Source organism: Meles meles, chromosome 6, assembly GCF_922984935.1.
Source record: "Meles meles chromosome 6, mMelMel3.1 paternal haplotype, whole genome shotgun sequence".
In the NCBI taxonomy this organism is placed as follows: domain Eukaryota; kingdom Metazoa; phylum Chordata; class Mammalia; order Carnivora; family Mustelidae; genus Meles; species Meles meles.
The window spans coordinates 27,563,840-27,581,369 of NC_060071.1; the positions used below are offsets into that span (position 1 = coordinate 27,563,840).

The following is a 17,530-nucleotide window of genomic DNA, read 5'->3' on the forward strand; positions in this document are numbered from 1 at the left end:
TATAATCCTCTTATTCCTTTCTTTCTCTCTTGCTGTCTTTCTTTGTAAGTTGATAACTTTCCATTGTAGTATTCTTTTATTCCCTTCTCTTTATCTTCTGCATATCTATAGTAGACTTTATTTCCATAGGACAGTAGCTTTTTGCCTCACAGTTACCATAAGAATTAAATAAAATATCTTACAGCTGTGACAGTCTATTTTACATTAACTTCTCTTGCATTAAAAATGTTATTTTTATTCTTTCTCTTTTATTTAATTTTTTATATTTCTGATATCAGAATTTACCTTTTATTTTTGTGCCCATTAACAAATTATTATAACTATAATTATTTTAATCCTTTTTTCCTTTAACTTTTATACTAAAGTGGTTAACACTCCATCATATTATATTTTTTAAATATTCTGAATTTGACTATATACTTACCTTTATCAGTGTGTTGTATATTTCCATATTTTTATGTTACTGACTAACTTCCTTTTGTTTCAACCTGAAATCCTTTCAGCATTTCTTTTAAAGCAAGTCTAGTGGTGATGAACTCCCTCAGTTTTTGTTTGTTTGGGAAAGTCTTTAGCTTGCCTTTATTTCTGTAGGACAACTTGCAAAGTAAAGTATTTTTGGTTTGACAGATTTTTTTTTTTCTCCTTCAGGACTTTTGATATATCACTCCACTCTCTCTTGGTCTGCAAGGTTTCTGCTGAGAATTATGCTGATAGCTTCGTTGGGGTTCCCTTGTATGAGAACAATTTTCTTTTCTTTTTCTGCTATTAATGTTCTGTCTCTTTTATTTTAGTCAGTTATAATATATTTTGGAGAAATTGTTTTAGATTGAAATGTTGGGGTTACCTATCAGCTTCATGATCTTGGGTGTCCAGACCTTTCCCCAAATTTGAGAAGCCTCAGTCAGCCATTATCTATCTAATTAAAAAAAATTTTTTTTAAGATTTTATTTATTTATTTGACAGAGAGAGATCACAAGTAGATAGGCAGGCAGAGAGAGAGAGAGAGAGAGAGAGAGGGAAGCAGGTTCCCTGCTGAGCAGAGAGCCCGACACAGGACTCGATCCCGGACCCCGAGATCATGACCTGAGCCGAAGGCAGCAACTTAACCCACTGAGCCACCCAGGCGCCCCTCTAATTAAAATTTTTATATGAGTCTCTTTTCCTTCTGGGACTCCAGTAATTAAATTGTTTCTATTAATAATATTCTACAGATCACATACATTTTCTTCACTCTTTTTTATTCTTCTTATTTTACTCTTTTTTTGACTAAATTTCAAAGGTCCTGTTCTCCTATTTTAGATTCTTTTCTTCTGATTTATCAAGTCTGCTGTTGATGCTTTCTATTGTATTTTTTTCCCCACCTCATTAATTGTATACTTCAGCTCCAGCATTTCTGTTTGGTTCTTTTTTTTTTTTTCTGTGTCAAATTTCTGATTTTTTGTGTGTCTTGTTTTCCTAATTGTATTATATTGTCTTTCTGTGTTTTATTTTTTTGTAGTCCAGTGAGTTTCCTTAAAATGGCTATTTTGAATTCTTCATTGGGTAAATCACAGATCTCTGTGTTTGGGGTTGGTTATTGGAAAATTATCATGATATTTGTTGGGGTCCTGTTTTCTTATTTTTTTATATTCCTTTATGTCTTGCATTGTTGCCTTTGCATTTGAAGTAGCAGTCACTTCCTCCAGTCTTTACCTACTGACTTGGGGAGATAAATACCTTCCATCAGAACTGCTAGGGATTCTGAGTCTTTCTCACACTTTTTCCATGAGTGTGCCTGCTCCCTCTTGTGGAATAATATTTAAACTTGTATGCCTTTTGTCAATCCCAAAAAGCCATAGTGGGTGCTGACAGCCTCTCTTTTGCTTTCCCTAGTCCTTTGCTAAGTGCTCAAGCTTGTAGTTTCTCCCAGGCCTATGGACTTGGGTGATCTTTCTGTGTGTACTCACTAGCCATCTGCTGAAGCTTGCTCTCACCACCCCTGAGAAAGCACACTGGGAGCTAGTCACTTTGGGGGGAAGGAGTAGTACACAGAGCACTGGAAGTGCCTGTGGGCCAGTTAGGGTGGTCCATAGGTGAGATTTCCCCAGCAACTTTTAGAAGACCTCCTGATGGAGTCCATGAGACTGCTGGGAGGATCTGTGTCCCTTTATTATGTTCCATTCCAAGCCCTGGTTGCTATTCTCTCAGTGCTCACCACCCTCCAGGCATGTAGCTCAGGACTCAGCACTCTGTGTGAGAGGAGGGAAAATGGGCCTCATTAGCAGCATCCCACACAGCTAGGGAAGCCAAGCACTCAGTCACACTTTCTCACTTACCTCTGTGGGAGAAATCACAGACCAAGAACATCTCTCTTATTACTGAGCTGTGCTGCTTTGGGGGATGCGTGATATGACTAAAGTCAAACTATTCCTCTTCATTGTGTCCAGTCTCAGTTTTTTTCTTTTTCTTTTCTCTAGCAATGTGCTTTAACATCTCAATTGACTCTTGGGCTTCCACCAAGGCTCTCTCATCTGTGGGTAAATGTCTAAGTCAGTGTTCTTCAGAGACTCCCAGTAGTGACCCACATGGCTGGAGCTGGTTCATGAGCCATTTTGTGGTCCACAGCTGGCATTGAGTTCTTTATGTCTATCACCCAACAAACAGTAGGTGTGACTTTTCATGAGTCCCTTGACATATTGTGCTAGCAACAGAACCAGTAACAAGTGAGGCTATAGATGAGTCCTCAGGTAAACAGAGCTGTTTTTAGGTTCATTGAGTCAGTTACCTTAGTAAAGTCTGTTTTCTTAAAATGACTGTCTTCATTCTTGAATAGCATCAGGATTTCATAGTTTCCTACCTGGATCCCACAGCTCCCACAAAGGTGCAAATATGGATGGATGCCAAACTAGTGTTATTGAGGAGGAATATGTTCGAAGGACATCTTATTTGGACATCTTATTTTCATTTCTGAGTAACAGATTACCACAAATTTAATGACTTAAAACAGAGCATTCAAAATTCAACAGTTTCTGTGAGTAAAAAGCATGGATTTGGCTTAGCTTGGTCTTCTGTTTAAGCTCTCATAAGACTGCAGTTGGGGCATTGGCTAAACTTCATTCTCATTTGGAGACTTGACTAAGGAAGAATCTACTTCTATACTCATTAAGTTGTTCACAGAGTTTATTATTTGTAGCTGTAGAGCTAATGGTAGTTCACTTCTTTGAGACCAGAAGGAGAATCTCTTTTCATGATAGTCCCAGTCCTTCTTTAAAGTGTTTTCACCTGACTGAACCAGGTCCAATGATAATTTCTCTTTGGATTAGCTTGAAATCAACAGATCTCAAAATCCATTCACCTTTGCTCTATAAAGTAACCTGATAAAAGAAATGACAGGTTACATTCTATAGGTTAAAACAAAATCACAGGTTCTCACACTCAAGATGAGAGAATTGTACCAGTGTGTTATTAATATAGGGTCATTTTATGGTGCATCACCCAGTTTTAATAATTAAGATAATGTAGTAATTGTGCTGGAATTGACATGTAAAACAGATCCAGACATATATGGGTATGTGAATAAAACAGAGCCATACTTATATGGCATTGTGGATGACTGAGGGTGACAATGAATGATGCTGTGACAGCCAATCTTGGACTTTAAGAAATTTAATTTGAAGAAGAATCAACTACATATAAAAATAAAAACAAAATTTATAGACAAAAACAATATAATACCTTTGTGATCCCCGGATAAGAAACAGATTCTCAACAGCACTAACAATAACATAAAAGTTTGAAAGATTTAATTCCTTAAAATGAAGAATTTAATTCATGAACACATGTCATAAACAAAAGAAAAAGATAAGTCTTCCAAGGAAAAACTTTTTTTTTTCCTAACTGAATATTGCTTTCTAATAACCACGTCTTGGCTGGCTTTTGAAGGGTACTAACTTAGGATATTTTGAAAGGAGACCAAGGAGATATCTGTGTGAAGGAGTGAGAAAAAATGACCATCAGAAGGGGAGCAAATCTGGAGAAATATCAATGATGTTTAAAAGAGATTCAATGATGATTCACAGACCTGTACCCCTGGGGCAAGTAATACATTATAGGTTAATAAAAAATAATAAATGAGAAATTCAAAGGAAGTTTTTGGGGGCGCCTGGGTGGCTCAGTGGTTTAGGCCACTGCCTTCGGCTCAGGTCATGATCTCAGGGTCCTGGGATCGAGTCCCGCATCGGGCTCTCTGCTCGGCAGGGAGCCTGCTTCCCTCTCACTCTCTCTGCTTGCTTCTCTGCCTACTTGTGATCTCTCTCTGTCAAATAAATAAATAAAATCTTAAAAAAAATTAAAATATTAAAAAAAAAAAAACAAAGGAAGTTTTTGGTGCATAAGGTGTAATAAATAAACAAGGTTATCAGTAGCATGGAGTAAATAATTATTTATAATTGTTCTTTCTGGAAGAAAATGCTGGAGTACAGAAAATGTGGCTGGCTAGTCTTTAGCTTTGAGAGAACTCTGAATCTTTTTTTTTTTTTAATTTTTATTTATTTATTTTTTCAGCATAACAGTATTCATTGTTTTTGCACAACATCCAGTGCTCCATGCAATACGTGCCCTCCCTATTACCCACCACCTGGGAGAACTCTGAATCTTACTAATCTTTGTACTTCCAACTTCATGAAATACAGTAGTAGCTTGATAAATTTGTATTTCATAAATATGCGCCATTGTGCTAAAAAGTACTACACATGCTCTTCCAAAAAGCTTACATTGGCTCAGGAAATACACACATACACACACACAAATGAACAATTGGCAAAGAGCGACTTGTTCTTATAATTCCACTAGGCCCAAGGTGAATTTTCTTTTTTTACTTTGATGGATCAAAGAGAAGCTTCTCAATCCCTCCCCAATTTTTTCTTTTCCATTTTCCACCATGAAAGTGGGCATCAGGCACATTCCAGGGTGGACTCTGGAGAACCTCTGTGGATTCTAGATCCCTATTATCTGGCATGAGCCAACCAAAAAACTATGTCCCTTTGGTTTGGAAAGAACTTATAACAGAAAATGAACTGGTCCAGTTCATGAACTGCATTAGTAAAGCTGCATATCGATAAGAGTGCATGGCTTAAACATAACATAGAGGGGAAAAAATTCTCCAAGAAACACAAAGCAGAAGCTGAGACTTCACACCCAAGTTGGAGCAGACTGGGTCCATGGGGGTGTGTGAGTGTCTGAGTGTGTGAATGTATGTGTATGGGTATATGTACACTTATAGAAGGGGAACAGATAGAAAGAACTACATTGTTCTTCAGTCAAGAGCCCTAAACCTAATGGCAGATATAACTTAGGCATATATTTGGCCTGCCTGAAGAACTTTTCATGTTTACAGATACAGGGAAGAACTTTTTCCTCCCCTGACGGTTTTTATCTCCTCTCCTCAGGCCTACACAAATAAATTATGTGTATACAGAAACATGCAATGCATCTGGAAATTAGGACCCCATGGCCTCTTCCTTACAATTTATGATGAGAGGCACATTGACTATGTGTTCTTTTTTTTGTGGGGCAATGGTCTAGAATCCACGATTCCTCCTTCTCTGGAACTGCTTCTTGTAGTGTGTCCCAAAACCTCACCAAGAACCAACTGAGTTATAGTATCAAGCCCCAGAATGTGGCCCTGATAGTCCATCTGTCTTTCATACTTGATAATGGGACATTCAGCAGATCTCTGGGTTAGCAAAGATGTATGCTGAGCACAGGTATAGTGTCCATTTCCTTCTGGTTGGGGAGAAGCAGATAGATTTTCTAAAATGAATTGTGTGTCTGCTCTGAAATTGTCCCTCTTTATCTTTCTCAGAAAACTACAGTGGTAGCTGAAGAAATTATTCAACTCTGGATATTCCATCAAGGCTGCATTCATAACTGATTTACTATGTTCTATCTTTCTATGTTTGTTTTCTGCTTGGCTTTTAATTGAAATTTTATGTAAAAATTAATAGACATTTAAGTATCACACATAATTCAATAATATTCCCCCAGGAAATGATGTAACTTGGCATTCATATTAGAAAAATATCTTTGTGTCTTTTGATTGCTTCAGGTTAATCATTTTTATTTCTTTGCAGTGAAATGTTAATTCGCTTAGAATTTTAAGTGTTTCTTGGAAAATGATCTCAGTATTGATGTTTCTGTCAACCATCCTGAATACTGCTACAAGAGAACACCACAAAAAACTCTAATAATTAAAAGGCAGTTTTCATATGGACTCAATAGAGTCTCCTTGTCAATCTTCTTAAGTAAAAATGGGACTTTCATTATCATCTTTTCATTAAACAAACACTAATCGATTGCTTATCACTAAATAACACTGGTAAACAAGAGAGAGATATTCTATAACCCAACCATTTCACTGGTCTGAAAAATATATTAGCAATTATAGGAATGAATTAATAAGAGTTGTTGAGAGGGACATAGTGAGGACTTCCTGGTAAACTAAGTGATTTCTAAGCTGAGATTCAAAGTGAACGGAACTACTGGGATGAAGGGGAAAAGAAAAGAGCACCCTAGGCAGATAAAAAGAGACTTATTTGCCCAGTGGGAAAGGTCTTGGTATATCTGAGGACCTGGGGAGACTCTGGTGCCCAGAGTGCAAAGACTTCCTTTGCAAGGGGCAAAGGGCATTGCATGCAAAACGATATGGACCATACTAAATTCATGACAATAATACAAGAGTAGCAAGATGTTGGTGAAGGATTCTAAGGAGAGATATGTTGGATATTTGTGTTTTAGAATGATATTTTTGATGATAGGACATAGAATTGTCTGGAGTGGGAAAGGGTTAGTTGTTAGAAGATAGATGGTAGTTGTAATAGAATCTGGCACTTGTGGGGAAAGGAATTGAGAACAATGCAGGAAATGAGGAAGGGAAAAGGAAGATTCACAGGTAGCTTCTGTATTTCTGCCTTGCCTAGTGAGAAGGACTTAACTTTGGTGAGAGAAGAGCAGGCATTGGTGTGGGGGAAGATGATAGTTCAGATCTGGACATGGTAATTTCAGGTGCCAAAATGCTGAATCCAGAATGATGAAGAGTGTAGGTCAAGCGGAGGTGGGGGACAGATGTGTTCTCAACAGGATGTTGCATAGAAAGGACACAAAAAGAAATTATTTTGGGAATAAATTGCCTAATGCATTAAGTGTGCACCCTCTCCCAACTCTTTAAGGAATCTCATGGAATCTTTAGTAATAACTTTTATGGTGTGGCTTTGTTTTAGTGGGAGGAAGCAGAATGTCATAAGATGATTTCTTGTGTTTTCTGGGTTGGCACAGCCTAACTGCTGGAGTCATGAAAGGATAAGATCAACATAAAAATATCAAATAAAACATAAAATACAAGGTTGATATGCTAAAATAATGCTATAAAATAGAAATATAAAATTGTTACATAAATTTATGTATGAAAGTTAATGTTTAGCTCTGTTACTATTAAAAAAACAAAATGACTATGAATCTACTTGAAGGTGGATTATGTTTCCCTTGATTTTAAACATGAAACATATAGATGGACTCAAGCAATAATAGCTCATTGAGTAATGGTCTATCACAGAATAGATGTGCATGTCTGTCTCCTCTATCAATTAATATGTTTGTTTGTCTTTTTCCAGTGACCAGTAAAATGTCTTGCACAGCCATGGACAAAATAAAGTTTATAAAAATTAAGTTTAAGAACACCAGCATTTTGAACTTTTTTCACAATTTGATCTTATTGTAGTTGTATATTTTTATTCAAGTCATACATTTAACAAAATTATTTCCCTAAAATATTTTTTAATCAAAGAAAGTTGTTTTACTTTTGATAATATTTTATTACAGGTGATTATGTTGTCATGACCATATATTTTGAATTGAGTAGAAGAATGGGATACTTCACTATTCAAACATACATTCCCTGTATATTGACTGTGGTTTTATCCTGGGTGTCATTTTGGATAAAAAAAGATGCTACACCAGCAAGAACAGCATTAGGTAAGTTTCAAAAACAAAAACAAAATCAAAAGTCTCCCACTATTGGGGGAACAGGTGGTGGGTAATGGGGAGGGCACGTTTTGCATGGAGCACTGGGTGTTGTGCAAAAAGAATGAATACTGTTACGCTGAAAAAATAAATAAAATGGAAAAAAAAGTCTCCCACTATTTTGTATAATACTGATACAGAATTATGCATAAAAATTCTTCCAGTGTAAGAGATTTAGTTCAAATGTAATTGATCTAATTTGAAGACTACTTAGACTGTGCTTAGATTGTTTCAAGTAGTCAAGTTAGACTCTTTCTGACAATAGAGTTCCAAGTGTGCCACTTGAAATAAGCTGGGTTAGAGATTAAGAACAAATCAATTGCATCATCTGATACTATGCTCTAAGGATGAAGTCATCATAAAAATATAGTCACATCCTGGGAATCTGCCACACTGAAAAGTCTCATTACATTAGTGTAAAGGGACACAGCTTTTCATATATTTTTGATGACTAAAGACATAATATCAGTAAAATAGTCTTTCAGAAACAAAAGTTCTGATTGCCTATAGCAACTTTACCATTAAAAAAGAAAGTGATCATTCTTTTCAGCTACATCTACACACTAAAGCTCAAAGTCTTTTCATGAATTATCCTCTGATGACCAAAGTCCTCCTAATAAAACACTAAATTCCAGTGGTTTTAGAATTATATAACATTTTATACCAATCTTTTTTTTTATGATAGGAGTATTACTTAACTTTCAATATTTTTATGTGTGAAAACAGATATTGGGTAAGAGTGATATAAAGGTTGTTTTTGCTGAAACATGTTTTTCAGAAAAGAGGGCATTCTCTCAATTTCAAAATCTTTGCAAAGTCTCTCATATTTTTTTTCTGTATTTCTTACTTTATTCTTTGTTTGTTCAACCAACTTAGCACTTTTTGAGCAAGATAAACTAGCCTCTAATACCCCCACCATGTTAGTTTTGCATGCTTATAGAAAATACATAATAGAATTGATAAAGCATTCAACAAAGTCACAACATAAATTTAGTAATGATTTTTGAGGTTATGAACTCACAATTGGTCAGGTGCCATAGTAAGCATGACTTGAAAAATCAGCTTGCAAACAATATAATATGTAGTAATGGTTGCACAATGTGAACCTATGAAAGTCCTGTCAGAGAGTCACCACGGTGGCATTAAGGAGATAGAGATACTAGAAATACATAATGCTGGAAGATAATGGATTTACAGTCCAGAAGAGTAGAGAAAAGTCATTAACATCAAAATATTTGGTTAAGACACCAGAAAAGGCTATGCCTGAGACTTAAGGGGTACTCTAGAATCCCTCTAAATAAAGCTTAAAGCAAACCATAACAAGATCAAGGAGAACCATCAGTAGATTAACTGCCATAAGAAAGCATTTAACATGGCTTTTAAAAGGATGATACATTTCATAATCTTTGTAATGTATTATCCACAATATTGAGTATGCAATAAAAATTATTTGGTATTCTTAGAAGCAGGAAAATGTGACCCATGATAAAGACAAAAAATAGTCAATATGAAAAGAAAAATCTGGTGTTGAATCAGCAGGCATGAGTTTAAAGCAACTTATTATAACAATGGTAAAGTTCTTACAGGAAAATATAATGTCAATGAATGAACAGATAGCTAATCACAGCAGGTAAAGTATATTAAAATGTAAACTCTAGAATGAAATGTATAATAGTTAAATTGAAAAATTCACTAACTGAGCTTACTAGTAGATTGAAGATGGCAGAAAAAGAGATCATGCATAATTGAAGACCATCATATAAAATTTATCTAATCTGAAGAAGAGAGGGATAAAAAGATTTTAAAAGATGTACAAAGCCTCAATGATCAGTAGGACAATATGAAGATGTATAACTATAACTGGGGTTCTAAAATGAGAAAAGAAAATGAATGAGATAAATTCTTTTTAAATAAATGAGGTTAGCCCGCTCCCCCTCTCCCAATCCCACCTCCCCCCAGCAACCCCCAGTTTGTTTTGTGAGATTAAGAGTCATTTATGGTTTGTCTCCCTCCCAATCCCATCTTGTTTCATTTATTCTTCTCCTATCCCCCTACCCCCCCATGTTGCTTCTCCATGTCCTCATATCAGGGAGATCATATAGGGGAGGCGAACCATAAGAGACTATGGACTCTGAAAAACAACCTGAGGGTTTTGAAGGGTCAGGGGTGGGAGGTTGGGGGAACAGGTGGTGGGTGATGGGGAGGGCACGTTTTGCATGGAGCACTGGGTGTTGTGCAAAAAGAATGAATACTGTTACGCTGAAAAAATTAATAAAAAGGGAAAAAAAAAAGAAAAAAAAATAAATGAGGTTAAAGCCAGACATTACCAAATGTTGTCCATGATACTCACTCCACATTAAGCCTCGCTGCATTGTGAGGTAGATATAGATGGGTAACAGAAGTGTGTCACATTGGATTTGCTTTTACTATGTAATGGGGATAATAATAACATGAGCATTCGAAAGGAGGAGCAAGATGGCAGAGGATAAAGCGACCTAAATTTCATCAGGTCCCAGGAATTCAGCTAGTTATCACACCATTCTGAACATCTATAAGCTAAACAGAAGATCAAAGAGAAGAATAGCAACAGTTCTAGGGACAGAAAAGCTAACACTTTCTGGAATGTAGGACATGCTGAGAGGTGAGTCTGAGGTATATACAGGAAGATAGTCCACAGGGGGAGGGGCTGGATCCCAGAAAGTGATAGAGCAGCAGAGCACAAAATTGGAACTTTTAGAAGTCTGCTCCATGGAGGGACATCACTCCAGAGGCTAAGTGGGGGCTGGAGCCCTCACTGGGGTGGGTGTTGTCTCAGGATCTACAGGGTCACAGAAAGATCATGGGTGCCTGAGTGTGGCAGAGCTCCCAGGTATTGGAGCAGGGAAGCCAGCTGCAGTGATGGTACCAAGGAGGGGGCTCTCAGCTCAGGATTACCTTAAACTGTTCTGAGACACTGTCAGGCCACTACTCTTCAAGCAGGGAATCCACAGGTGGCAAATCCGGGGAGACCTCCCCTTCCTCCCCAAGGAGGAGTGGCACAAGAGCATGCCACAGGAATCTGCTGGGTTTGGAGACTCCAGATGTGCCCGGCCATGTGACAGAGATAGGAAGGCTGAGTCACAGTCTTGGTGAACTTGGAGTATAGCTGGAAACCAGGGAGATAGGAGTGTTTCACTGCTTTTCTCTGAGGGCTCACTGAAGAGGGGGGCCCCAAGCTCTCAGCTCTTCCAGGTTGGAGATTGGGAGGCCACCATCTTCATTCCTTTCCTCCAAAGCTGTACAGAAAGGGTACAGAGAACAAAAGTTACTGAGAGCAAAACTGAACAAATTACTGAACCTGGTCCCTGTCAACAGTGGTGCAATTCTGCCTGGGCAAAGACATTTGAGAATCACTGCAAAAGGCCCCGCCCCCAGAAGATCAGCAAGAACATCAAGCCAAGTCAAGTTTACTGATCAATGAGAATTGCAAAACTCCAGATCTAGGGGAATATAGCACATTAGAATTCATTGCTTCCCCCACCCCATGATTCTTTACTTTTTCAAAGTTAAATTTTCAAAATTTTATTTTTTTCTTATTCTATTTTTTTTTAAATTTTACCTCTTTCCTGTTTTAACATATCTCAACTATTTCATCTTATCAATACCTTTTAAAAATCTTTTTTAATTTTCATTTTTAAAGTCATATTCTATCCCTTCATTGTATTTAACCTTATTTTTTGTATACATGTAAGCTTTCTTTTCTTTAAAATTTGGGATACAGTTTCTTCTAACAGACCAAATATACCCTAAATCTAGCATATGAGTTTGTTCTAGTCTCCAGCCTGATCATGTTCTCTTCTTTTTCTTTCTTTTTTCAACCAACTTCTTATTTACCAATTTCTTTTTGAAAATCTTTTAAAATTCTCATCCTTAAAGTCATTCCATCCCTTCATCTTGTTTACTCTTGTTTATATATATATATATGTTTTTCTTTCTTTAAAATTTTGGGAGGCAGTTTCCTCTAACAGACCAAAATACACCCAAAATCAAGTGTGTGGCTCTGTTCTATTTATTAGCCTAACCATATATTTTATTTTCCTTTCTTTTCCCCCTGATTTTAGGTCTCTTCTGATTTGGTTATTGTGTATTTTTCTGGTGTTGTTACTCTTTTAGCATTTTGTTCTCTCACCTGACTATTCTTCTCTGGACAAAATGGAAAGGTGGAAAAACTCACCTCAAACAAACAAACAAACAAAGAACAAGAGGCAGTACGGACTGCTGGGGACCTAATCAGTAGGGACATTATTAAGATGTCAGAACTAGAGTTCAGAATTACAATTATAAAGATGCTAACTGGGCTTGAAAAAAACACATAAGATAATAGACAATCCCTTTCTGGAGAAATAAAAGAACTTAGATCTTACCAACTTGAAATTTTAAAAAAGGTATTAAAAGGTGCAATCAAAAGTGTAGGGTCTTACTGCTAGGACAAATGAGGCAGAAGAGAGAATCAGTGATATAGAAGACCAAATGATGTAGAATAAAGAAGCTGAGAAAAAGAGAGATCAACAACTACTGGATCATAAGGGGAGAATTCAAGAGATAAGTGATACCATAAGCCAAAACAATATTAGAATAATTAGGATCCCAGAAGAAGAAGAGAGAGAGGGGCAGAAGGTATATTGGAACAAATTATAGCAGAGAACTTCTCTAATTTGGGGAAGGAAACAGGCATCCAAATCCAGGACACACAGAGAATCACCCCTAAAATCAATAAAAATAGGTCAACATCCTTTTGTCTAATAGTAAAACTTACAAGTCTTGGAGACAAAAAGAAAATTCTGAAAGCAGCTTGGGACAGGAGGTCTGTAACAATAATGGTAGAAATACCAGATTGGCAGCAGACCTATCCAGAGACCTGGCAGGCTAGAAAGGACAGGCATGATATAATCAGAGCACTAAATGAGAAAAATATGCAGCCAAGAATACTATATCCAGCTAGGCTGTCATTGAAAATAGAAGGAGAGATAAAATGTTTCCAGGACAAACAAAAACTAAAAGAATTTGCAAATATCAAACCGGCCCCACAGGAAATATTTTCCTCTAATCAAAGAGAGAACATAAAAGAAACGACCAGAGGGGAACAGAAAATATACAGTAAGAGTCCCCTTAAAGGTAATACAATGGCACTAATTTCATACCTTTCAATAATTACCCTGAATGTAAATGGGCTAAATGCCCCAATCAAAAGACACAGGGTATCAGAATGGAGAAGAAGAAGAAGGAGGAGAAGAAGAAGACGACGACCCATTGATATGCTGTCTGCAAGAAACTCATTTTAAAACAAAGACACCTCCAGATTTATAGTGAGGGTATGGAAAACAATTTACCATGCTAATGGACATCAAAAGAAAGCTGGGGTGACAATCCTTATATCAGACAAATTAGATTTTCAGCCAAAGACTATAATAAGAAATGAGGAAAGATACTATATCATATTTAAAGGGTCTGTCCAACAAGAATGTCTAACAATTTTAAATACCTATGCCTCTAATATAGGAGCAGCCAACTATATAAACCAATTAATAACAAAATCAAAGAAATACATCAAAAATAATACAATGATAGTAGGGACTTTACACACCCTCACTGAAATGGACAGATCATCTAAGCAAAAGATCAACTAGGAAATAAAGGCTTTAAATGACACGCTGGACCAAATGGACATCATAGATATATTCAGAACATTCCATCCCAAAACAACACACATTCTTCTCTAGTGCACAGGAAATATTCTCCAGAATAGATCACACTCTGGGTCACAAATCATTGAACTCAACTGGTACCAAAAGATTGGGATCATTCCCTGCATATTTTCAGACCACAATGCTTTGAAACTAGAATTTAACGACAAGACGAATATTAGAAAGAACTCATATACATGGAGGTTAAAGAGCGTCCTTCTAAAGAATGAATGAGTAAAACAGGCAATTAAACGAGAATTTTAAAAAATCATGGAAACAAATGATAATGAAAACACAACTGTTCAAAATCTTTGGAATGCAACAAAGGTGGTCCTGAGAGGAAAATATAGAGCATTACAAGCCTTTCTCAAGAAACAAAAAAGGTCTCAAATATATGACAAGGATATTCACTCTCATCAGTGTTGCTCAACATAGTACTAGAAGTCCTAGCATCAGCAATCAGATAACAAAAAGAAATAAAAGGTATTCAAATTGGCAAATAAGAAGTCAAACACTCTCTCTTCACAGATGACATTATATGGAAAACCCAAGAGACTCCACCCACAAACTACTGGAACTCATTCAGCAATTCAGTAATGTGGCAGGATACAAAATCAATGTACAGAAATCAGTTGCTTTCTTATACACCAACAATGAAAATACAGAAAGGGAAATTAGAGAATCAATTCCAAGTACTTTAGCACCAAGAACCATTAGATAACTGGGAATAAACCTAACCAAAGAGGTGAAGGATCTGTACTCGAGGAACTATGAACACTCATGAAACAAATTGAAGAAGACAGAAAAAGATGGAAAAACTTTCCATGCTCATGGATTGGAAGAATAAACATTGTTAAAATGTTAATACTGCCTAGAGCAATCTATACTTTCAATGCCATCCCAATCAAAATTCCACTGGCATTTTTCAAAGAGGTGGAACAAACAATCTTAAAATTTGCATGGAACCAGAAGAGACATTGATTTGCTAAGGAAATGTTGAAAAAGAAAAACAAAACTGGGGGCATCACGGTGCCTGATTTCAAGCTTTACTACAGCTGTGATCACCAAGAGAGCATGATACTGGCACAAAAACAGACACATAGGCCAGCGGAACAGAGTAAAGAGCCCAGATATGGACACTCACTTCTATGGTCAAATAATCTTCAACAAAGGAGGAAAAAAATACACAGTGGAAAAAAGACAGTCTCTTCAATAAATGGTGTTGGGAAAATTGGACAGCTATGTGTACAAGAATGCAACTCAACCATTCTCTTACAGCATACACAAAGATAAACCCAAAATGGATAAAAGACCTCAATGTGACGCAGGAATCTATCAAAATCCTAGAGGAGAAAATAGGCAGTAACCTCTTTGACATTGGCCACAGCAACTTCTTTCAAGATATGTCTCCAAAGGCAAAGGAAACAAAAGCAAAAATGAACTTTTGGGACTTCATCAAGATCAAAACCTTCTGCACTGCAAAGGAAAGTCAACAAAACAAAGAGGCAACCCACAGAATGGGAGAAGGTATTCACAAATGACACTACAGACAATGGACTGATATCCAAGATCTATAAAGAACTCCTCAAACTCAACACACACAAAACAGATCGTCATGTCAAAAAATGGACAGAAGACATGAACAGACACTTCTCCAAAGAACACACACAAATGGCTAACAGACACATGAAAAAATGTTCCTCGTCATTAGCCATCAGGGAGATTAAAATCAAAACCACATTGAGATACCACAGTACACCAGTTAGAATGGCCAAAATTAACAAGAGAGTAAACAACAAGTATTAGAGAGGATATGGAGAAAAGGAAACCCTCTTACACTGTTGGTGGGAATGTAAGTTGGTGCAGCCACTTTGGAAAACAGTGTGGAGATTCCTTAAGAAATTAAAAATAGAGCTTCTCTATGGCCCTGCAATTGCACTACTGGGTATTTACCCCAAAGATACAGATGTAGTGAAAAGAAGGGCCATCTGTACTCCACTGTTCATAGCAGCAATGGCCACAGTCACCAAACTGTGGAAAGAGTCAAGATGCCCTTCAATGGATGAATGAATAATGAAGATATGGTACATATATTCAATGGAGCATTTCTGATGCCTCTATCAGAAAGGATGAATACCCAACTTTTGTATCAACATTATGGGACTGGAAAAAATTATCTTGAGTGAAGTAAGTCAAGCAGAGAGAGTCAATTATTATATGCTTTCACCAACTTGTGGAGCATAAGGAATAACACTGAGGACATTGGGAGATGGAGAGGAGAAGAGAGTTGGAGGAAATCTGAGGGGGAGATAAACCTTGAGAGACTGTGGACTCTGAGAACAAACTGAGGGTTTTGGAAGGGAGAGGGATGGGGGTTGGGTGAGTCAGGTGGTGGCTATTATGGAGGCACATTATTGCATGGAGCACTGGGTGTGGTACATAAACAACAAATTTTGGATCACTGAAAGTAAAATAAAATTAAATTTAAAAAAATACACAACTGAACCCTATACCTAAAGGAGCTGGAGAAAGAACAGCGAATAAAGCCTAAACCCAGCAGAAGAGAAACCATAAAGATCAAAGCAGAAATCAATGAAATTGAAACCAAAATAACAGTAGAAATCAATGAAACTAGGAGCTGATTCTTTGGAAGAATTATAAGGTTGATAAACCACTGTCCAGTCTTATCAAAAAGAAAAGAGAAAGGACCCAAAGTAATAAAAATAGTGAATGAAAGAGGAGAGATCATAACCAACACCAAAGAAATACAAAAAATTACAGGAATATATTATGAGCAACTCTATGCCAGCAAATTTGACAATCTGGAAGAAACAGGTGCATGCCTAGAGATGTATAAAGAACCAAAACCGAACCAGGAAAAAGTAGAAAACCTGAACAGACCCATAACTGGTAAGGAGATTGAAGCCAATCAAAAATCTCCCAAGAAACAAGAGCCCAGGGCCAGACAGCTTCCCAGGGGAAATCTACCATGCATTTAAAGAAGAATTAATACCTATTCTCCTGAAACTGTTTAAAAAAATGGAAATGGAAGAAAAACTTCCAACACATTTTATGAGGTCAGCATTACCTTGATCCCAAAACCAAAGAACCCTTCAAAAAGAATTACAAACCAATATCCTTGATGAACATGGATGCAAAAATTCTCCCCAAAATACTAGCCAATAAGATCAAAGAGTACATTGAAAAGGATTATTTACCATGACCAAGTGGGATTTATTCCTGGGCTGCAAGCTTGGTTCAACATCTGCAAATCAGAGTGATACAATACATTAATAAAAGAAAGAACAAGAATCATGATATGCTCAATAGATGCTGAAAAAGCATTTGACAATGTATGGCATCCTTTCTTGATCAGAACTCTTCAAAGTGTAGGGATAGAGGGCACATACCTCAATATTATAGAAGCCGTCAATGAAAAACCCACAGCAAATATCATTCTCAATGGGGAAAAACTGAGATCTTTTCCCCTAAGCTCAGGAACACAGCTGGGATGTTCACTATCACCACTGCTATTCAACATAGTACTAGAAGTCCTAACATCAGCAATCAGAGAACAAAAAGAAATAAAAGACATCTGAATCAGCAAAGAAGTCAAAATCTCACTATTTGCAGATGATACGATACTTTATGTGGAAAACCCAAAACACTCCACTCCAAAACTGCTAGAACTTGTACAGGAATTCAGTAAAGTGTTGGGATATAAAATCAATACACAGAAATCAGTTGCATTT

General features: G+C 36.8%; 1 protein-coding gene across 2 annotated transcripts in view; it reads left to right on the top strand.

The window, feature by feature from the left end:
* Window positions 1-17,530, top strand: part of GABRG3 (gamma-aminobutyric acid type A receptor subunit gamma3) — a 675,960-nt gene that overhangs the window by 648,062 nt on the left and 10,368 nt on the right. For both annotated transcript variants that reach the window (XM_046006975.1, XM_046006976.1), the window contains one exon: window positions 7,855-8,007. In XM_046006975.1, the coding sequence (XP_045862931.1) occupies window positions 7,855-8,007 (153 nt within the window). The remainder of the gene's footprint in view (window positions 1-7,854; window positions 8,008-17,530) is intronic.